General features: G+C 31.5%; 1 protein-coding gene and 4 non-coding genes across 10 annotated transcripts in view; 4 read left to right on the forward strand and 1 right to left on the reverse strand.

Annotated features, from left to right (window-relative positions):
- Positions 1 to 124: 124 nt before the first annotated feature.
- LOC144837365 (uncharacterized) overlaps positions 125 to 25,124 on the reverse strand; it is a 28,059-nt gene continuing 3,059 nt past the window's right edge. The window contains exons 2-4 of one of the 6 annotated variants that reach the window (XR_013611467.1): positions 11,055 to 11,118; positions 1,132 to 2,326; positions 125 to 1,095 (exon numbers count right to left, since the gene is read on the reverse strand). Coding sequence is in view for 5 of the 6 variants with exons in the window: in XM_078692434.1 (XP_078548560.1) it covers positions 2,039 to 2,326; positions 11,055 to 11,118; positions 15,026 to 15,033 (360 nt within the window). In the remaining variant the exon portion in view is untranslated. Of the gene's footprint in view, positions 2,327 to 4,360; positions 4,924 to 11,054; positions 11,119 to 15,025; positions 15,449 to 19,828; positions 19,975 to 19,999; positions 20,309 to 25,124 lie in introns of those variants that run through there. The other 5 variants (XM_078692436.1, XM_078692435.1, XM_078692434.1 and 2 more) reach the window with 5 other exon arrangements.
- Trnad-auc (transfer RNA aspartic acid (anticodon AUC)) lies at positions 6,541 to 6,612 on the forward strand. The gene has a single exon. It is a non-coding gene; the product is annotated as a tRNA-Asp (tRNA).
- On the forward strand, positions 6,905 to 6,976 carry Trnad-auc (transfer RNA aspartic acid (anticodon AUC)). Its single transcript has one exon. It is a non-coding gene; the product is annotated as a tRNA-Asp (tRNA).
- Positions 7,269 to 7,340, forward strand: Trnad-auc (transfer RNA aspartic acid (anticodon AUC)). The gene has a single exon. It is a non-coding gene; the product is annotated as a tRNA-Asp (tRNA).
- Positions 12,833 to 12,910, forward strand: Trnaa-ugc (transfer RNA alanine (anticodon UGC)). The gene has a single exon. It is a non-coding gene; the product is annotated as a tRNA-Ala (tRNA).

Raw genomic sequence — 25,124 nt, forward strand, 5'->3', positions numbered from 1 at the left:
ATGTCTATGAATATGATAGTGTTGATAACACGTCTATGAGAATGATCATATTGAAAACATGTCTATGAGAATGTTGATAACATGTCTATGAAAATGTTGATAACATGTCTATGAGGATGTTGATAACATGTTTATGAGCATGAGAATGTTGATGACACGTCATGAGCATGGTGCTATTGATAACATGTTTATGAGCATGAGAATGTTGATAACATGTCTATGAGTAGGAGGATGTTGATAACATGTCTATGAGCATGATAATGTTGATGACACGTCTATGAGCATGATAACTTTGATAACATTTCTATGATGACAGCAATGATAAAGATGACATGCATTGACATGATGAGGATATTGATGAATATTTAGATATAGGAAAAACATAATAATATAATTATAGTATTGGACACAGAAGGTATATAACTAAATATTGATGATGTTGGTATTGGCAGTATGGTAGGAGACAGAGTACATTAAAAATAGTAGTTCCAACAATCTTGAAGATTGAAAATATAATTGATAATGCATTTTAATAAACACTAAATGTAATCCTATGATAAAATTACTGACATATTATTTTTCAAACTCAAACACTATTTTATCAAAGATAATATTCAGAATAATTGATCAAAAAATGATCTTTTGCACATTAAAATGAATAATTATATTCTAAATTCTAATCTTCAAGTTTGAATACACTGGCCTTTGGTATTCTTTCTTTTATATTCCTAATCTTATGTGCAAGTTATGTACAAAATAAAACATTCTGAGATAGCTTATTTATTCAATTTACAAGATAATCTAATAGTTTACATTTTAATTATGAAATATTATATAAAAGTTTGCAATCGTTATAGTATTAAAAAAAGCATAGATATGTGCTCATAATTTTGGGAATAATTTGACATGTAAGAATGCTAAAGTTAAAAAAAAAAAGGAATGTTTTTTTTTACTTTGAAATATGAAATAAGTGTAATCCTTTTTGTTTCATGTTTCAGCCTCAATCTGTCCTTAAATATCTTATCCAAATTTTGATATTTTAGCTATAAAAATGGGCGGATCTAGATTTTTGTTGGTTGGTCGGGGATACAGGAACTACATAAAAAAGGGGGCTGTGGTTTCTCTATGCACATAGTGATAAGCAAAAAAAAATCTAAAGGTAAATTTAGGTCTGTTTTAAGATAAACTAGAGCAGTTAGTAGTGTAAGTTTGGTCAGCAAGACATGTTCATACAAATAGTAGATCGTATTACCTCTATAACATTTTTTAGGTGGTTAGGGGTGTTGGATCAGCCTACGTATGTCAATGATGTTCCTTAAATTAACTGTAGATAAACAACTATTTCTCTCAGCACCTAAAGGAATTACTGAATCATTTAGTACAATCTTAATAACGTATAAATATGTAAATATAAACTATACCACAATAAATAAAATCTACTAAATAATCTAGTAATACTATATCTTAATGAGGGGTTTAATATTCTATATTTTCAATTTTTAAAATGTTGTTATACAGTATACAGCGTAATTTATTTTTCTGAAAAATTGTTCACCAAAAAATATTGCACATAGAATATATCAAAACCTAAGATGCGTTTAATATTAATATAAAAATCCACTCACATTGAAGAGTAAAAATGTTAGATATTGTCATAAATTTAAAAACATCCTATCTTTTTTTTTTCTACCTCAATCTTTTGTACAACCTACTCTAAATTTGTATTCTTTCTATTCTCGGGTCGTTCAATAAACAATATGGCTATGTTTGACTAGAGCAGCGGTAGGCCTAATCATTTCTATAATTAGTACAATATGCGTCACTCAGCACTACCGTGCGGACTCTGCCGACTGAAGTTCTTGACTTTAAAACATGGTTATTGCACCCTCTTGATGGAACGTATCAAAATGATTAAATGCCTTAAGCATAGCCACTTTGTTTAATAAATTCTTCTTTCTTTTTAAACATTGTCTTTATCCTTAGATACATAGTCTGTATTTCATTTTTATCCTTTTCTTGCACTTTATTATAATTTCAATTAATTTTCTTCCGCTTTCTTAGACGTATCAATGTTATTATTTGCTTGCAGTAATTTATGCATAGCTTTCAAAGTGTCACTGGCATATATGTCTTCTTCTATCGGGGCAACATCCGACGCTTTCTCTGTGCGGTGAAGATCTTGATGCATAGCCTGCAGAGATTCTTGCGCATCGCTACGTATTTCGGAGAGGCCTTGTCTTAATTCCTGAACCAATTGTTTTTGCCGTCGTCTGTCATCGCCCTTTTTGCTGCAAGCTTGCCGTACGACTAGCTTTTGTACCACTTCCTGAAAAAAATATATAGAAAGTTATTAACAAGAGAAAACATGACACTATTGAATATAGGCATGCAGAGCATTTGAATAGTATGTGATATAAACATCTATTTAATACGATTCTGGAATATGTATCAGTGATTGGTCAAGACCCTCAATGCTCTGACTTTATTTGGCCATCTTGTTACAGTACCAATAGTATTACATAAGTGGTTTATTTTTCGAACAAACTTTCTTATTCTGTCTGTTATGAATGAATGAAAAAAACATTATTTAAATTTAACAATTTATTGGAAAAGGGAGATTGAAGTTCCAGCACTCTCGCCATACAAATACTGGATTGGGCTGAAAGACGTTGGGGTGAGTATGGCTATCAGACCCCGTGTCACTCGTAATCGCCGTAATGAACTGGCCATGCTAACTACACGAGAAGGGGGACGTAACTTTGACTTTGATGATTAATCACATTACATGCCATTTATTATACTCCTTATGACTTCAATTATAACAATGTATAATGTTCTGATTTATTAGACTTATTAATTACAAATTAAATAAACACAGTTACATTTCAGAAGAGACTGAAATTGTGGAATACTTATTCAATGATTCAATTCATCATCATGCTGCTTATACCCATTCTCATACCTGTCTCGCAGGTGGGTACAAATTGAATTTTCTCAATTTTACAAAAAAATCTACTGTATAGTATTATATTCCTTAAATTACTTTATTTTCTACTTGTGAAAATCAATAGATATAGCAGTATATTGATGAATATAAATGCAAAAAGCGAAGTAATACCTGTATCATAAATTTAAATTAATAAAAAATTGATTTTTAGAAGTTGCTATTTGTGTCACAAAATTAAGGGTAGAAATGGTTAAAAGCATATAAAATAAATGCTTGCATTCTCAAGCAATGGATCTTCATTTGAGTGACATTTTAGTTTATTGAATTGCAGGAAAGGGATATGTGAATATACAATGCAAACGGTTGTACCATTAAATTGTATACTGTATTACATACCATTTAACACAATCATCATAGCAATTTACAAACGATACTATGCACTATTATAGTGAAAATTATTCACGTTTCAAGCATAATATTAATAATTTAGAAATAAAAATCCCCTGACAATATTTCATTTATCTGTAAAACATGCCATTTGATCTCATTAAATTTCTCATTAAAAATATGCAAATTTCTTCTCGAGTATAATATGTACATATTTTAATCATTAGTATTAAAGGTGATTCAATAATTTTCAATACAATTGTTGTGTTGAAATATAATGGGAGAAATATTTATACAATGCAGCACAGTTGATATAAAAATATGTGACCTAATCGGATGGAGAGATATTAAAATAAAAAGATATGTTAAAATGTAAAAATCACTCTGTACAATAGGTGAAAACATCATATTAATCCACAAAGGATCCAATTTATATTGTTAGTATTAAATAATCAACTTCTCCTACCACTTATAAACATGAAACTAACAAATATAATACATTCTTAAAAGAAAAGATTTCCATATAACACTACATACAAAGTTTGATGAAATTGGGGAAAAGAAATATGTGTATGATGTTTACTTATTGTGAGGTTCAAACTGTTTCCAAGATTAATTTTCCAATGGAAAAAGACTTTAATTTTAGTTTATGTAACATAAATATTTCAGGATGCTGTGAAATCAAGTATCTGTAAAAAAGCTCACAAGAACCATATATATTGTTTGATCTACTGTACCTAAAATATCATTTTTTTTCTTGTGTTTCAGAAAGTTTGATGTCAGATTCCAAGAAATTACTTTTATTAGGAAAGGGCAGTAGAAAATGTAGCAGTTGAAAAATGTAACTAAATACTCAGAAAATCAAAAAAATATGGATAATTTATAGATTTAGTGAAGAATATAACAAAGATATAAATAAGGATAAACATGCTAAAAACCATAAATATGAAATTATGATGCCAGAGAAAAACAATTAACATATTTGGGATTATGATAATATAATAATATATTAAACAACAATCTTACCTTTCTACTACCTTTTCTAGACATTATGAAATATTAAACAATATTTGTGACGTGAAATTCAATTCCCTGAACTCTATGCAGAATAACAAATCCGCGAATTGTATACTGAATCAGGCTCTGAATAAACAAATCCTTATTTACAATTTAGTGTTGTAAAATATAACCAGCAAATTTCAAACGTAAACACCAGCAAATTTCATTCGTAAACAACATCAGCTTAACATTCACAGTTGAAAGTGAATAATTTTCCTTTAGAAAGAATTCTTAGTAGGAACTGCTTGCTAGAGGTATTGTCCTCATGTCATGAAAGAAAACGACAGAATAATAAGATGCATAGTGTTCAGCTTGTATTCAAAGCGTTCCAATTGATTAATAGTAAAGAAATCCTGTTTCACTTAAAGTGGTTAGAACCACACAATGTTATTGGTTAGAAGGTGAGAAAAAAAGCTTGCCGCCTCGTCATTACGAAGGCGTTAGTTGGTGTGTGGTGGGTAGAATAGGATGTGAATTAACTAACGACAAATATAATGAACTACATATACCACCTTAAGATAGGATATCACAATTAAGCTTGATGAGACACGCATCGAGTATTAGATGAGCAAACAAATGACAACAATCAAACCTAGAGGTACTGTAATCAAACTGATTAAAATGATTCTGTTATTATTAATGATTATAATTCAAATCTTACAGCCATCTGGAACGATAAGCTCACAATTTATTCATAGTTTTTGTTTTTATGCTTCAAATAATAAAAATCCATCAAACATTAAAAATCCATAAAATATAATTCAATGCTAAATTAAAGTGCGTTTTTAATTTATTCTTTTTTCACATTTGTGAGTATCGCCCACCTTTATTATATTGTTTTTATACCTATTTATAATCTCTTTTATTATTAAAAATATTAATTACTGAAAGCAGAAATGCATTATTTTAACATATGTTACCACTTTTGTGCAAACTGTCCACTTTGTTTATCTTACTGTATTGTTGTTATATCAGTGATGTTGTTATATCAATAAATGTCTCCTACAATACAACAATCTCTGTATTATATCTTTCAAATTAGGCCTATGTATGTTTTTTATTTTTCTGCATATATATATATATATATATAAAAAAAAATCAAGATCAAATAGGTTAAAACTGCCTCAATATAGATTTATTTTTACGACATGTTTCGGGCATAGCCCATCATCAGGTGAAGAGAATTGTAACAAAGGATAACATATATAAGTCACAAAATTACATAATAAAACAAATCAGCCAATCAAAGATGTTAACAAACAAAAGGCATAGTTATAAAGGCACACCTCCAAAAGCTATGGGGTACAAAGCAGAAATGGTTGCTTATAAAGCAGGAAATTTAAAACAAAGAAAAAAGCTTCAAGTGTAAATAATTGTTAATATGTGAATGTCTCTGGCAAAATTAATGTTTAAAAGATCTAAATTGTACATTTATGCCGGTAGGGGCAAGAGTGCCAAGCTTTACAATTATTCTTTCTTCTATAATTCTACGAGATGTCTCAGAACCATTACATACCTTAACACCAGAAATTGTAATATCCGAAAGGGAATGCTCATTATTACAAAAATGGGTGGCTACAGGTAATCCGGGAGTCTTAAGTTTAATAGACCTTAAATGTTCTACAAACCTATCACCTAACCTGCGTTTAGTTTCACCAATATAAAGCATATTACATTTAGTACACGAAATACAATAAACTAGATTTCTAGTGGTGCACGTAATATGATCTGTGATAACATAATTACCAGAAGGTCCTACTATTTGGTTTGAACATGAAACGTAATTACATGTCGAACATCTATTTCTATTACATTTGAATGTTCCAGTTAATTCATTACCTTTGTTTTGTAATTTAGATTTAACTAAAGTGTCTTTAATGCTTTGATCACGTCTGTAAGCTATATATATCCATCTGACATTACTGTGAAATCTCTAAGAAAAGTTTGCCAGTTAACGCACGAGGACACACTGCAACCTACACATAATACAAATGCTTGTGACCGCATACCTCTAGTCCTCACGTATCATCCTATGAATAAGAAGGTTATTAACATTGTCCGCGATAACTTTTCAATTTTGACAGAAGATAAATCCGCTACAAAAGATATTTTTACATATATATATATGCCATAACAATACCATGAAAGCCCCAGTGGTCTAGTGGTTAGGACATCTGCATATCAAGCAGGCGGTCCGAGTTCGAGTCTCGGTTGGGGCGACTTTTTCTCATTCTCACAGATTTCCTCATCTTTATCGTTTCAAATTAATTAATTAAATTTCAGTATATCACCGGGCGGTTTAGAATTAATGTTCTTTGCCTGATTTGTTTATATATATAAAAGTATCTCTTCGGAGATCCCGCCTCGTGAATAAAAATACTGTAAGATGAGGGCGTATCAATTTGATCTCTGGTGCGCGTGCGTACAACTGAGGACTAGTGCTGTTCCGCCGTACCACGCCGAGAATGTTAAAGAGTCGCTATCCAATCGAGTTCGAACAATACCATGAAAGCCCCAGTGGTCTAGTGGTTAGGACATCTGCATATCAAGCAGGCGGTCCGAGTTCGAGTCTCGGTTGGGGCGACTTTTTCTCATTCTCACAGATTTCCTCATCTTTATCGTTTCAAATTAATTAATTAAATTTCAGTATATCACCGGGCGGTTTAGAATTAATGTTCTTTGCCTGATTTGTTTATATATATAAAAGTATCTCTTCGGAGATCCCGCCTCGTGAATAAAAATACTGTAAGATGAGGGCGTATCAATTTGATCTCTGGTGCGCGTGCGTACAACTGAGGACTAGTGCTGTTCCGCCGTACCACGCCGAGAATGTTAAAGAGTCGCTATCCAATCGAGTTCGAACAATACCATGAAAGCCCCAGTGGTCTAGTGGTTAGGACATCTGCATATCAAGCAGGCGGTCCGAGTTCGAGTCTCGGTTGGGGCGACTTTTTCTCATTCTCACAGATTTCCTCATCTTTATCGTTTCAAATTAATTAATTAAATTTCAGTATATCACCGGGCGGTTTAGAATTAATGTTCTTTGCCTGATTTGTTTATATATATATATATGTATATATATGTATATATTGTATTTTTCTTTACTCTTAAACCTTGTAACTGGACATTTTGAAATGTATGTTTATGTAGAACCATCTAATATAAAAGGAATTATTGTTATTATTATTTATTTATTATTATTTATTATTTTATTTTATAATTTGAAGTACATTGTAATAACACCTATTAATAATAATAATATAATTAATAATTAAAAATATCATAAACAGTAAACAAATGTTATACAAAAATCATCATGGAACTGTCTTTAAAAAGTGTTAAGTTAAAAAATTGATACATAATCATAACATCACAAAATTGCCATAGTACCGTAAGTTGTAATATTGGTACTTTGATGAAATTTATGATCCACATAAAAAAATTGTAATAATTTAATATAATTTAATTCTATACTTTAAGATCAAGAAGGTTATTAACCTGTTTAATATGGGAAATATGTATAACAAATTTTTATAACATTCATTTTTTGGGTGTGTACTTTCGCTGTGTGTCGTGACAGTATATTATAATTACTATTATCAATTAGTATTCATGGTTTGGTCTCTAAACAAATTTACCATATGGAAAATCCAATTAATATGTCACGCTCCATTTCTGCATCTCTTATCCTCTTTTATCATTTTACAGTCTGTTTAATAATAATATCATATACATGCATTATACAAAATAAAATTAGTATATTATAAAAAGCATTTATTTTGTGGTAAATTCTTGTAAATTTTTGGTTTTGGAAGTTTTTGTTAATCTCTTTTCACTGAGGCAAAAATATGATGTAAATGTGTATGTGTATGTATGTAAATTTTCAAAATTTTGCTTTTTATATAATATTGTTTATGTTGATATTGGATAGTAATTTCCAATGACAAAAATAAAAATACCAGATTTAGATTTAAAATGTATATGTGGCTTGGTGGTTATGATGCTTGGCTACCACTCCAAGGGTCCTGGGTTCAAGTCCCGTCACATGTCAGGATTTTTTCTAAAGGACAAAATTACAACTCCACTCCCGAAGACTTGTAATAAGACTTTGTTTATGTAGAGCATCTTGTGTATATGTTTGTCTTGTGAACCTCTGAGGGTCCCTAATGATCAGCAATTGCTGGATGGACAAAAACAAAAAAAATACTCAAGTCAAAGAATAATATTAGAAATAAAACATGATTTTATTTTAATTTTATTGATGACATATTGAATATTTATGTTTGATGTCACAATATTTCAAGAAACATTATTTTAATAATTAATAATCTGAATAATAAATATTACAGACGCAAGTCATTGTTGCATACGCAAAATTATCGATAGAGATCATTAGCCTAATTAAAGACGATTATTAATTAGGTCACGACTATCCCAAGAGAGTCATGGTACAAAGGTCGTCAGCAAAAAAAATTCAAGAAAAAAAAATAGAGGGCACTATCACAATATTGAATTGTAATAGTTTTTGTTTTATTATCTGTTTTTGTATATCTCAGAGCAAACATAATTTCTATGTATATTTTATATGAAAATGATAATAAATGGAAATAATGATTTTCCACTGATGCGTGAATGAATATAAATAAATGTTTTATAAAAATTAATTATGAAGTCTTTCAGGGAGGTATATATACCTCCCTGGTCTAATCTATTGAAATTTATATTACAGCGTAAAAGACACTAGCATTAACATTTTTTTTATGTTTAGATGCTTGTTCTTTTGTTATCCTTGCCAGTTTTTTTTATTTTTGGAAATGATATATTGAGTAAAATTTACATTATGATACTGATAGCCAACAATTTTATTAAAATTTATATTGCCTTCCTCACTAAAATAACGTACACATAACACTGTCTAATATATTTTATCATAAACACATGAAACAACAACGATACTAAAATCTGTTAACATGCTTAAAAATTGTATATACAGTAGTGTACTAATTATAAATGGAAACATGACAACATCTGTGAAAGTGCACTGATCTTCCCCCTCATCTTCCATGTCACAGTTCTATATATTTTTAGCATTCACTAAGAGTATTTTAAGGATCATTCCATGTATATATATAAATATTAGAGTAACATTATCAGATGAAACTAACTACATAACAAGAAGAGATGTTTGGTTTAAAATACCTTGCCACTTTCCATTTTCAAATAAGCTTTTGTGAGAGTATGGTATAATTAACAAGAAAAGTTTCAAAAGGCTGGGTTGTTAGCCCTGAAAGTATAAACAAAGCACATACACAATTATAATGTAAAATGTAGTAGACCTTACTTGTTGAAATTAACATCGCATTTACTGAACCCCTATAAATGCGAAAGATTTCCATTTAGGAGCTTTTGATGCTTTGTTACCACAAGGACGTAAGTGCGATGCAAGTGAATTTACCAATGACAAGCGACAGTTCAAGTAATCCATCACTTGTGATTTAGTCAAATAAGACTTACATAGGGCCTACATCTTTGCGTGCAAAGGGGACATATTCATAAGAAACAAACAAGGGGAAATATATGTTTTAAAATTTAAAACTATGGCCAATCCCTAATTAAGAACACCTCTTTTAAATAGAAAAAATCTTAAAATTGTGTAACAGTTGGTACAAAGGGGAAGGAGAAGGAAGGTTGCTGGTGAGAGAAAAATAGAGTACAGTGCTTAGAACATTGTTTTCCAACGCCCAAGATTCCTCTTTTTCCTGAAATTCCCTTTTCATACTATGTTTTGAGGAAATAAACCTCTGTAAAAATCTAGGCTGTGAACTTTCTGTCCCCTTGTGTATGTACAACTCGACTAAATTTGTTGAGATTGATATTTCAAATGACATTTACTATGAAATGATATTACATAGACCTAAATTATAATTTTATCATTTTTCTTTCAACATAAAATACAAAAAAGATAAACATGACACCCGACACTCGAAAGTACTGTACTCAGAATTTTGTAAGGAAAAATATAATATATAAATATATAATGTAGACAAAGATCAAATTAACTATCAAAGTTTTTTAAAGCAGTGTCCGTAAACTGGATATATGTCAGAAGTGTAAAAGTGACTATTGTGTTCAATTCATTAAAAAAAATGTAGTTTGCAGCAACTGGCATGCTTTAATTTCTCAGCCTAACCAATATGGTATTAGGTGGTTTCTCCTTTCAAACACTCAAGTGTGTGCGTACATTACCTTTTACCTATTTTATTGGTTTGAAAACTATATATTTTTACTTCTCTCCCATTTTACAAATTTTAAACCCACTCTATGCAGCATATTTCAATAAAATAACTCAATTTATTTTTTTGACCAATTATGTAAAACAAACAAAATCAAAAATTTGGGACTGGGACTTCTGAAGTAAACAAGATTTTCAAGAGTTAGTAATCCAATTATCTAACTGAAATAAATTTAGAATGATATATGATCAGCAGAAAAATGAAGCATCGATTTCAAATACAGTAATAATGTTGAAACTGTTTAAGAAAGAAACCAAAGCTAAATGCCCTAATGATGAGCAATCTAGAATAATATACTTAACATGTTTCCTAGGATGTACGTGATACTATATGCAGATAAAAGTTTAAATGTTTCTTAATATAAATACCTTATATTCTAACTCTGGCGTGTGATACAACTTTCCTTCAGGTAGAGACATCATCCTTACATTTCTAAAAATGACAAAATCAATTATTGCGTCGTTATTAAACGTTTCCATGACGAAATGGGAATAATTAAATAATTATTGTACCATTATATCTATTGTGTGCTTGTTAGTTAATTTATGGTAGAACATTTGCATAACCTAAAATACAAATAGACTGTGGAAGAAAGTTGTTCTCAGGTGGGACTTGAACCCACATCACATTCTCTGCAATTTTATCAAGCTAGATTAAATTGCTTAAGTCTTGTTCGCACTGGACTTGCAGATGACAAATTCAATCGATCAGTAAATTTGACCATTGTCCACAAATGAATAATTTCAAGCAGTTTTTAAAAACCAAAAATCAACCGTGAAAATTAAAGCCTTGTTCGCACTGGACTTGCAAAATGGTTAATTAAAATAAATTTGATCATTGTTCGTACTTGAATAATGTCATGCAGTTTTATCACAGTCTTATTAATATTTAACCATGACGTTAACAATTCTGATCTTGTTGCATGATGAAGGTCATGTTCAGATTGGGTTTTTTACAGTAGTATGGTTACTGTAATTTTACTAAGACCAAGCTACCGGGCAGACATTGGTTAAATTAACCATTGGTCTGGGTTAATTTACCCCTGAGAAAATTGTAACCAGCATTCAGAATTTTCTTGGTTCAATTTGACCAATAAAGTCCAGTGGATTGAGGCTTCAGTTAGTTTGACCGATTGGAATAAATATACCATTCTAGAAATGAATCCAAAAAACTATACCTTTTAATTCTTCTACATATATATAGTAGAATAAAATCTTTTAAAAAGGTTTTACCCATTTGATTTTTACACATATCCTGGTCAGCAGTAATGCATACTGTGAAATGTAAATTACAATGAATACACATGATTACGGCAATAAATGACCATTTATCTTGTAATCCTTTGGCGACAGGTTAATTTGCAGTCTTGCACTAAAACCAACATGGATAGCTTATACAGACGCGAGGTTATTGTTAATGCTGAAACGTGTCGAATACACATTTATGAGTGAAAGCTGCGAAATGATAATTACTGATGTATATTCTTGACACACTGACAATTTATCAAAAACTTATCTGAAAAATTTATATTACTGTATTAATATTTAATGATTAATGTTTACGATAAACCTTGATAGCGTTGAGCTTAAAGACTGTAGGCATATGGTGTAAAGATTTGAAAAAAATGAATGATTTTTTTATCAACAGTTCAAATAACTTTATAAAATTTAGCCGCGTATAAAAATACAGTATAATTAAGGTGTAGAAAGGGGTAATAACAAAAGTTAAGGGTCCAATGTGGGGTCACATTTTTTTGGTGGTGGTGGGATGATCAATTTTACTAAAAATGTCATGTTGCCTAAGTCTGACCGACCCAAATTTAATTAATAATTATGTTTTCAAATTGATTACAAATTATTTGTTAATTAAGAAATGCAATATACTGTATCCTGTATTGATCACTAATAACATACACACTCATATTACAAACTAATGAATAATTATTTCCTCTATTATTGATGTGTTTACGAGAAAAGCCACAAACACAGTTTAATGTCATTTAAATTGGGTCTTTGAACCTAAGTGCTTGTAATATGTATCATAATACATAAATAATATGAATTTATACAAATAAAATAAAAATGTTAAAATATATGTGTATCATCTCATATTTACTAGTATTACACAATATATACTTTTTCAGTGGAACACTGTGGCGCAGTGGTTAGCGCATTGGACTTGCAATCAAGAGGTTGCCGGTTCAAGCCCGGCCACTGCAGTGTTGAGTCCTTGAGCAAAATTCTTTATCGACATTGTTCCTCCCCACCCAGGTGATAGAAATAGGTACCGGTATGTAAAAAGTACTGGGAAGGTAAATCAGACTCGTTTGTGCGGGAGGAGTGGCATACCCCCCACAAACATACACACTTAGTGGAGTCTGGCCCAAACGCTAAGGAAATGGAGATGGGCACCACGGCCGTTAGCATTAGCTTAGGTTTCGACTTTACCTTTTTTTTTTTTACACACTATAATTATATTTTTCTTTAATATTTACCAGTATGAACAAAAGTGGGAGATATATAATTTATAAGTTGGACTAGAACCCATATCAAAGCCTTCGGGTCTCAATAAAGTGTCCTCTAAAAAGAGGTATAGTATCCCCTGAATAAAGATTTATTGTATTATTAAAACATATTTCTTATAATTGTTTCATTGGAAAGTGTCCCTTTAATAGAGGTGTCCTCTGAATAGAGGTGTCATAGTCACAGTTTGGCAGTCACACATGTACCCACCCCCATTTGGTTGGAAAGAGGGCTTGGGTAGTGGTGGTGGTATTGAGAGAAAATAGAAAATAAATGCAGTACACCATGTCTCGAAAATGTCGGTTGTTTATGCTACCATCAAATAGTAGCGACATCTCAACTTTCATTTGGAAACATTTTGGTGCACGTCTGAATAAATCTGACTTTACTGAAATACATTCTCAATTGTAGAATGCATTTGTAGTTCATGATATACAAGTGTAATAGATAGTATAATGTAAAGTAATGCATAGGCTTTAATAGAGTATATTAAATTACACTAGAAACATCTTAGATATCACTTGTAGATGAAAAATGGTAATTCAAGATAAAGAGACAACATGCAGATGTTGCAAGAAATAGATTTAAAAGAAATCGTTAAATGGTAATGAAATTTGTAATTGCTGAGTTGAATCGTTCTTATAACTGTACAAGTACGACAGAAATTGATTGATTTAAAAACAATTAAATGAATAAAATAAATGAATTGCCTTATAAAATTACGACATTGAAAAAAACTCAATCTTATTGGCAACTTCAAAATCACTCACACAAATCACAATTTTTTTTAAGATAAAAAATAAATCTTCGACATTTATCGAACCGTTACTACTGTATATAGCATGTATAATACTGCACGTTTTTACCATGGGGAAAGATTCTTTATTGCAAATTATGACTTAATGTTGCTATAGTGAACACTTGTCTTTTGTCCCTAACCTATAGAGCGAAATGGATACCTAATAATAATATACATACAGTGGAAAACATTCAGTATTGAATACATTGTGTGTTGGACGTTGGATTACTGATCATGAGATCGTGGTTCGAATCCAACTCTCGCCGCATTGCTTGTATCCTTAGGCCAGACACTTTACTTTCATTTGCCTCTCTCCACCCAGGTGTATAAAATGGGTACCCGGATTATAGCTGCATTATAGGAGGATGTTTCCATACGTGTTTGATACCAAATAAATGACCGGGGTAAAATGTGCAGCGCATTTAGAGCTTGTAATAATAATAATAATAGTTCAACAGACACCCCAACCTGTTGGTTATTTCTTTATTAAACCATAAAACACTTTCTTGAAGAGCAAGTTTATCTCTACTGCCACCAGGTTCATAACTTGCACAGATAATTAGCGTACAGTAATTGGACGCACAGGGTATGGAACGCAATTGGAGTCTTAATTTCTTTGAACACTTCCTCTCATACTACATCACTAAAATGTTCCCTCCATCCATCTAGATATCTTCAACTACAATACTTTGAGATGGGAGAAGGGGAGGGTTGTGATCACCCAACACTATACCTAAGTTTTTTGTATTATACCTAGACTACATTTGCAGAATAAGGATAAAACTGGTCAACACTACTTACATTTTGTATGAATATTTGCCCTACATTTTAATGTAGAATGCACTTGTGTTTAGCTAATTTGCATACAAAAAGGTTTCATTATCAGGACTGCTCTTGGTACTAAACTTCTTGTAGATTTGGCACATCAGACCCAATGGAGAAACCAGCAGAACTCCTCACCCATGCCCCACAAAAAACCATTGCATTTATATTTAATGCAATGTAATGATATACTTACAAGTTCATTGTTTCGTCACAGTCCTGTTCTATATACAGTACAGTACCACAACAATCGTAATCATATAATACACCTAATATATGAGATCTGTTCTTGTGATGATTGTAAACTCAACTGCACGTGAGCTGGCTTTTTATATCAATAAGTTCAGTACCACTTCAGGGTCGACCGTTACGTCACACTGATAACATCCATAAAGATATAACGCTTTATGAAAGATTAATACAGTTACATCAATACTATAAATCAATTTTAATTCAGTATGATTGGTCTTTGCAGTTCATCAGGGTATATATTGTGTCTATCAATCAATATTTAAATATTATTACATTGTTTCAAAGAAAACGCATTGTTGTATATTCATTTATGTTAATCATTGTTTTCTACATCCTTTATTATTATTATATTTAACTGATGGTGTTATGTTTGCTTCTATAACAAGGCCGTGGGTCAAATCGTGACTCTACAACTGGTACAGGTAAAAAACAGTGCTATACCTGAGCTGCAAGATTAGTTCAAGAGGCACGTATCATATCATGACCAAATGGTACTTTTGATAGACAGAACAACCTGAAACTATGGATGTGCGATGGAGGAAAGGAACTTTAGATTTAGTTTAGAATGCATATGTAAATTAGTTACAGTATTAAATCCCTTTACGTTTCATTGGGACAACTCTTGGTGGTTTCCAAAGTAAGTGATTCAACAGGTAGGGGTTCATTGTTAGCACAACAGAGTTATAAACGAAATGGGACAAGAACCCCATTTTCACACTCTTTCCGAAAGATGCACTGGGTTCTTTCAAAGTGCACTCAAGCCAAACGTGTACACCGGACCTTCAGTTTTAAGTCCTTATCCAAGAAATTTTTAAACATAGCCAAGGAGTGGATGACTGTGGTTTGCAGATGTTCCCGTATCTTAACCGCTCGGCCAAAATCGACTGTAGTTTAAAGCAGGCCTACATACAACCTTATCTACTATTCGTGCTATAAACATCATAGCCTAAAGCTCACTGATCTTTTATAGTTCAACGTACATTACATCGGTACCTTGAACTTGATTTGAATTCAGATTCTTTTAACAAATTTAAAGCGGATGAATTCTGTTTAACCTTAGGGAATAATTTACACAGAAAATAATCAAGACCGTTCAGTGACCATCAAAAACCAGATATTAATTTTTTTTTTTTATTTAACACATAGAATGCATTACCATCTATAATATTTTATATAAAACACGTTTTTTTTCTTTCTGTATTTTATTTGTAACCATCAAACGTAGGAATGCAAATATATTAAAGTTAAAATTTAAAAGCTTTTTGTTGTTATATAAACAATGCATTTAATTTGTTGTTATTTTTTTCTGCCGTCTGTTTGACAGATTCCCTAAGGTATATAAATGACATATGCGAGATAAAATAATATTACATCATATTGCATAAGCCGTTGGTTATTCAACAATTTAATAAATGCACAATAAATTGTTGATAAATATTGTGAATGCTATATTTTTTATTAGTTGAAATGTACAAATTTGTGTTCATTTAAAGATGTAATGTATTTGTCCTCAAAAAACATGAAAATAATAAAGTTAATCACTTCCGTAGAAAAAAAACCAGATTTGACTCTTTTTTGCTTTAAATTATAGTTATTTAGGTAAATACATTTTTTTTTCGATCCAATTTTTTGTCAAAGTGAATAACTATTATGTGATATTAAAATGGCATATTCAACAAATTATTTTGTAAGAATTATGTTTTCAGGGGGACAGTACATCTTTAAAGTAATTTTCTTCCTGAAAAAATTAATATTTTATAATAATAATAATATCCTGGATTTATATAACGCCTAATGTTGTGAAACCTCTAAGCACTGAACATTATTACCCAAATCATTTTTTGGATCAAACACGTATGGAAACATACTTCCATAACACAGCTAGTAATCAGCGCAAAGTTGTGTCTTGATCTAACCAGGTTCCCATTTATAAACCTGGGTGGAGAGAGGCAAACGTAAGTAAAGTATTTTGCCTAAAGGATACAAGCAATGCGGCGAGAGTTGGATTCGAACCTCGATCTCACGATCAGTAGTCGAACGTCCAACACACTTCCCACAAGCCCTTGATGAATAGACATATTTTATTGTCGCACATAATGAATATTCACTTTTTTTTCCATATCCAATTTTTAGACCACTGTGAAGTCAAAGAACAGCCATATTGAGGTCTTAGTTTGTAACATTCAATTTGTCTTTTAAAATGGCTTTTCCAAATCATTATTTCGATTTTATTCATCTTTATTTTTCAGTTTTTGGTGCGAAATACAGAATTAAGCTATACTATATTGAAAAATCATTAACAAAAATCTGATACGAGTCAGGACTGTATTTGGTTGAGTTAAAGATACAATACATCTTTAACGATTGTCTTTCAATTTAGCTCACAATTTCCATGTAAAGCCTCCCCAGTCATTTAACATTGGTACACATTACTTCCCAGAATAGCTTAAATGTTCCATTGAGCATAAATGGCATTACTAGCACTTCTTGGTACCCACTATACTCATGGGATAAATAAAAGCAATGTCGAATATCGAGCGTAGAGGATAAAGCTGTCCGACAAACGTTTTGAACCAATGACCTATAATTTAAAGTTCAAAATCTAAAGCTCTGTCTACACTGATGTGCCCATAATGGTAGTGATATGCCCAAATATGGTAGTGATATGATATCATCATGTCTATATATGGGCACATCACATTTTTTTGTTACATAAAATTTGATAGTGTAGACAGAGATTGGAACATTCGTACATTACTTCCCAGAATAGCTTAAATGTTCCATTGAGCATAAATGGCATTACTAGTACTTCTTGGTATATACCCACTATACTCATGGGAGAATTAAAAGCAATGTTGAATATCGAGTGTAGCCGATGAAACCGTCCGCCAACGTTTTGAACTTGATGACCTATAATTTAAAGTTCAAAATCTAAGGCTCGTTTGACAAAAAAGTGTGATGTACCCAAATATGGTAGTGATATGCCCAAATATGGTAGTGATATGACATCATTATGTCGATATATGAGCACATCACATTTTTCTGTCACATAAAATTTGATAGTGTAGACAGAGCTTAACATTTACAGAACTCTCCTACTTGTAAAACTAAATGCCATGTTTACGTGTTTTCCCTTTAATTTTCAAATTAAGGATGTAATTAGAAATCAGTATGACTAAATATCAGGGTTCAAAAAGGATGATTTAAAATGCTAAATGTTATTAAATGACATAAAAATACAAAATAATGCATTTTGGTTAATGAATTTAATTGGCTTTGTAGTCTCCTAACGATGGTTTCTGAGTGAATTATTTATGTGGGTGGATTGTAAACATGTGATAAGCCTTTGAAATTGGAGCAGGGCAACTTTATGTATGATATTTTATTTTTTTTAATTGCTTCATGCTTTGAACTGGTGAAGGCAGTGTTCCAGATTCTAGATAGACATTTTTAACTACCCAAGTTTAACTACCCGATCAATAAATGCAAAAACAGAACAGTTAAAGATTGCCATTTCCTGTCTTAAGGCAGGCTAATAATGTCATAAACTTTGCTTCTTCTGATAACCAAATACAGTACTGATAATGAACGGAGTATACTGAGCTTACGCATGCTCAGATTAATATTTTGTATAAATTACATTTCATCTTTCATCTACTGCCCCATGCGAAAAGGCTGTGTCAAGTTATATGCTACTAAATGCAATTCTCTCCTTTCTTTCCAGCCAAACTATACTAAGGGGCCCACTTTATTGGGTAACAGAGTTGTCCCCTTTATAGAGGTCTACTACAGGCAGATACATAAGTGCACATGTTTACTGTGACTTTATGGTGCAAATACTCGGAATGTATTCCAATACGAGTGAAGCGTTCGTTGCTTTGACTTAATTTTGTTAACAATTCAATTTATTCACATTTATTTAGTCAACATTTATAATTACAATTTCAGTATATAACATAAATGCTTATATTAAAATTTTCTTCTTTTTTTTAAAAGTGTCGATCAGATGAGGAGAGAGGGCACAAGTCCCAATGATCTAACATGACGCAGTTTTGTCGTCGGTCATCACAAAACAAAAGCTCTCTATTATTAAAACTGTAGTATGCACCAGATGTCCCTCTATACACATATAATCATTATTAATTTATATTGCGTATGGCGACTATACCTGTTTTTGAAATGAAGAGATGACTGAATAAATTATCGTTATTTATGAGTTTTATTACATATGGTAATACTGTAGTATTGACATTTAATGCCCTTTACGAAAAATGAATATTATATAAATATGAAAAATATACTAAAAGAAATATTAATAATATGTTGATATTTATCCTTCATTTGCAGGACTAATAATAGGCCTACTGAATACCACGCATCCCTCATTTAGCCTAGGCATTCTCTGATAATCTGTTGTAATGGCAGTCCTAGGAATTACAAAGATTTTCTCATAAATTTTGCACAATGTGTTTACAACAAACTTATGGTTCATCAATTTAATATCTAACAACAATGAGAAAATGGTATTAAAACAATAATAAAAATGTAATACTATATTTTAATAACATTTTAAAATAATATTTTGTATTCACGGATAGACAGAAATATTCATTCATTAAAAAAAATAAAGCCACATATATTTATAATTCAATTTCATCCAACAGCGATATTGTTAATCACAGGATATATGCCATATACATAAAATATAGATATATAAATCAAAACTAAAGAGAACGGAAGAAAATACTCCATCTTTCAACTTCATTGATTCAATAATTGCCGTGGCTAAACCTATGACTACTAAACAAATGCCTACATCCTTGTGAAAGCACACAAAATGGCAGCCTATACCAACAAAGCCATAAAACATACGTACGCATTAAATACTGTATAACAATGAGGCATTGATATATCTTACCCAATAATTACCACCTCCCTAATGCTCGAGTACAACTGACCGACGACGAAGAAAAACAACCAATTATCACTGCTTAATCTTTACCATGTGATCAATGGAAAATTATTGATACTCTTATTAAAACATGAATGCATAATCACTGACAATGCCATGAACATCACTGTACAAATGAAATTGCAACACTCTGTCAAAAATGATTTAGATACGACACTTGGGAATGATTTGTTGGAACTTTGGACAATCTTTTTAAGCTGACAATATGCAATCATTTGTATTAAAGCTTTATCTGCCTTTATTGGAAATATGAAAATGACATTCAGTTGATAACTACATAACTAGGCTAGGCCTACTTAGGATCTCTACACATCATTATGTTCTTTAATAGGCAATAGGCAATACTTACATTGATAATTTCATTGTATCCTGAAGAGCAATTGTAATATCTTGGAAATTCAAGTACAATAGAACCTCTAATAAGGGGACATCTTTGGGACCAAAGAGTGTCCTCTTATTACGACTACTACTACTTAATAAAAAATTAAGTACAGTAGAACCTCTAATAAGGGGACATCTTTGGGACCAAAGAGTGTCCTCTTATTAGGGGTGAGATTAGGGGTTTGACGTCATGCTTACGCACAAAGATTCTAAATTGTGTATGGACAGTTCCTCTAATTGTACAGCTAGTAACCACCTCATTACCTACTACTACTTAATAAAAAATTAAGTACAGTAGAACCTCTATTAAGGGGACACCTTTGGGACCAAAGAGTGTCCTCTTATTAGGAGTGAGAATAGGGGTTTGGCGTCGTGCTTACGCAGAAGGTATGTATGGACACCTCCCCTAATTGTACAGCAAGTAACCAGTTCATTAGCTACTACACCAGGGTGGAGAGAGAAAACAACAGTAGTGTCTTTCCAAGGACACAAGCAATGCAAAAAACATTAGTCTTGAACTATCCCGTGATTAGAAGTCTAACGCCAAAACTAGTACCTTATCACACAGTGAGTGGTAAGAGGCAGGCATAATGAGGGCTCTTCTAAAAATATATTCATAAAAAAAACTAACTTATTTGCTGTCACTAATTGTTTCCTTTCCCAGATTTTAATCCCAGCAAACGGGAAGTGAATATTCTAAACTTATTCATTTGTACCAAATGGAAAATCTAGAACCTACAGGTAACCTAACCCATGATAGATTAAGTGCCAAGTATAACTAATGATACAAAAGCCCATTTCTTAAAAAAAAAAACATTCAAAATGTTATGACAGTTATTGCTACTGATGGCGGAAACTAATCAAATTAAATTTATTGGAGATGACATTGATGGAGAAATTAATATATATTGTATAACAACAAAATGACAATATCCCTAACATGTTGAATAATCAATGCGACATCTAAACTACTCCATCAAGTTGAAGCCACAAGTTATTTTTGTTTTCTTTCTCCAAGTCTCCAGTCTGTCTGCATCATTTGTATTCTTGTGCGTAATTAATTACTTTTTGCAATAATATTCAATCATTATATCCAGTTTGTATCTGTGGCAGGCTCAAATTTACAATGGTAAATTGAAACGTAAGAATTAATTCCTTGTGTGTTCTCTTTATGGTCAGTAAAATACTATATCTTAAATTTGTTGTAACACTATCATTTATAAGGGCGAGAGAGATGAGTATAACGTGTAGAGTTGTTCATTATACATTTTTCTTTCTGCATGCGTCCACGCGAATGGGGTATCAACATGATAGGAATTGCATTGTGAAGGTTTTATATACTACTGTAGGCCTACATTTGAAAAATCCTAGAGTGTTGGGAGTTGATGATGCTGAGCTTTGGGGTGGGTGGGAAAAAGAGTTTATCAAAGTTATCAGAATTGTAATGGAAGTTTTCAAGTAGTCAATGTGTTTAGAATGTTACAAATCAAATAAACCTTGAAATAGAATAATATAATAATGTGAATGTACAACAATGATTTGTATAAATATGTAAAGTGTCATTTCAATTACTCTTATGGTTTCAGACCTTTTTGTAAATACCTTCTCTTTTTACTGTTATTTACTTATTTTTGGTGTAGAGGTGTAAAGTTTGCTAACAACTTTTGATTTGATTTGAATTTATTAGGAAAATCATCATAAAAAATCCATATACAAGTGATAACATAAATTACGGACATTACAAATAAAACATTTATAAAAGATTTTCCAGGATAGCCCAAAAAGCTTATTAGCTTATTTCCATTATTATTTATTTAGGCTTCCTTCCACACATACCACATTTTCACTCATTGACAATATGAAAATGTGGAGAAGGTGTTATTGAATAAACGAATAAACAATTACCGTATATCCTCGGGTATAATCCCACTTCGTGTCTAATCCAACCGCCTACTTTATGTCTGATTTCACAAACAGGCATATCCCCGTGGGTATAGTCCCAGTATTGACTTTTGGTCTGGATGTAGGCCTCTCTCTAGCTAGTTAAGATGAGTTTTTACAAGAATTTTTTTTCCTGAACCAGGCTTTTCCAGAGTATAGTCCCACTCACCAAAGTCGTACCAATTTCGTGTTCTAGGCGGGTGGGATTATACCAGAGGATAATACAGTATTATTAGTGCAGTCCAAATGTATTAGGTAATTATACTCTAAACTAGCTAAAACATACTTAATTCTATGTCTATGCAAATACCATACTTGGAATATTAATTGCATGCATATATATGGCATAATATAAAAATTCTTTTTAAATGCTGCATTAGCCTATTTAAGTGTTTTATCTCAAATTCCATGAATCTCAATCAAAATTGGTTTATGTTGTACTTTTTTTACTCATATTCGAAGTACTAAAACAACGCATTTGGTTCATCAACTACGTTGCAATAAATAACGTTAAAAGGTACGTTTAAAAAAAAAAATTCTATAATAAATCTTCTAGAAGGAAATTAATGCTCAAACAAATAGACACGGGTATATAGGAGGTTAAAAAGACATTATATCAGACAACTGGGTATTTATTAGGAACATGAAATGACAAGAGAGTATTGAAACAGACACTTGTAATATAATCTAATATAAGCATATAATATGATACACGATGACAACATTTCAGTATTAATAAAAAAATTATTTTTATAATTTTGACCTACAAATGAGGAACTTTCAAATGTTTTTTTTTTCATGAAGATCTAATGACTTGAGTAGTTTCAGTGGATATTCCGCTATATAAATTATTATTATTATCCACAAATTGTAGGCCCTTTGTTCCCCTCCCAGAGACCCACCGGTCTCGCCACTGGATGTCATCATTAAGCCGTAACTTTCAAATTGTCAGATTAGAGCAGTAAGCTTAGTGTAAAGAACTACAATTCTCAGCATAATTTTTATTTAATTTCCAGACAATTGTTAGTTTGTTTTTATTTCAAATCCATACATCATACATTTTTATAAAAAGAGGTCGATACATAAACAGTCAAATAATAAAACATCAGAAAAAAACAAAGGAGAAATATATGAAGATGAATAGATTCAGGACAACCTATTATTAATCCTAAAAAAAAAAGACAAAATTAGTTTCCATTGGGGTCCGAATAAAACAACCATATAAATATATATTAATTTTATTATTATAACCATCACCTTTTTTATTATGAAATTTAGCCAGAACAATTTGAGGCCTATTTATAAATGTTTTTAAAATATATATTTTGTATGAATAATGTTATGTAATTCTGAAATGAAACAATTGTGTTCTAAAAAAGAGAAATACTAAACCAGAAATATGATGTAAGTGTTAACTTCTAATTAATTAAACATTTTCAGTTAAATTGCGAAAGTGCTGTATGTTTCTTTTTTAAAAGACAACAGTAAAACTCTGTTTACACTATCAAACTAGTTTGACAAAAATAGTGTGATGTGCCCAAATATGGTAGTGATATGCCCAAATATGGTACTGATATGACATCGTCGTTACCATATATGGGAACATCACATTTTTTTGTCACATAAAGTTTGATAGTGCAGACAGATCATAACAATGACTTTGAGTAAACCAAAAATAGGTTTTCTTTGACCTAGATACGTAAATAGCAAACACGAGCATAAATTTATGAAAATTCAATAATCAATATTTAAATTAATATTAATTATTATATAGTATACCTTAAGTATTGACTCTTTCCTTCCTTTCTAACCTGAAGTTTTGTAGGTAAAGTAATTTGTGAAATATATCAATAAATGTGTACTGTAATATAAAAATTGAACAACATTCACAGCTGGGAAAATTGTAGCCCACACTGTGGTACTTGGGGAGATACTACACCCAACACCCTGATAAGGTGACATATCCGTGTAAAAGACAAGAGGCAAACTATATTTTAACTCTATGCCAACCGTTATTCAGGGACATCCCCATTATTAGAAAACGCTCTATTGGGACTTCAAGGTGTCGTCTTAGTAGGGAATAGGGACTTTACAAAACACAACAGTTAGGGGAGGACAACAAATATCTTGTGTTCACTAGAGCGTAAAATCATATACAGTCAACATAGCCGTTTTATTAGTTACGCACACTTGCGCGAAGATGACGATGATGACCGACAGTATCTCTCTCCTCTCTCCGCCATCTCGCGGCATGGGGCCCTTCTGAATCGCTTGGCTCTGGTTATACAGGGCCTCGCACTCAAACACCACTTATAACACACCCATTTTAACTCAATAAAAATTTTATTTCATTAAACAATTAAATAGAAGTTCAAATATTATTTAGAGTTTGAAATTTGTGTGTAACTGTGTGTGTAACTTGAACTGTATATTTAAGGTTATATGTAAATTATTTCTAGTTGTTCTCCATAAACGGGAAAATGGCAACTTTATAGTCCTCAAAAAGTTAAGGCGGACGGAATTTCATGCTAAGCTCCACCCACTTTGTTCTGTCGTCCTGTCAAAAAGTAGTTTTTAGCTGTCAAAAGAACCCTACCCGTATCCTTAGTGCAGTCTTCCTTGGATCCACCCCTGGAAATACTTAAAATAAAATGGCACATTTAAAGTTAGCAGTCAGTGTCCATTGAGAAACCATCAGACAACATTATAATATATTCTGCAAGAGTTCATAGCTAAGGGAAGATTGTCA

Source organism: Antedon bifida, chromosome 3, assembly GCF_963402885.1.
Source record: "Antedon bifida chromosome 3, ecAntBifi1.1, whole genome shotgun sequence".
Taxonomy (NCBI): domain Eukaryota; kingdom Metazoa; phylum Echinodermata; class Crinoidea; order Comatulida; family Antedonidae; genus Antedon; species Antedon bifida.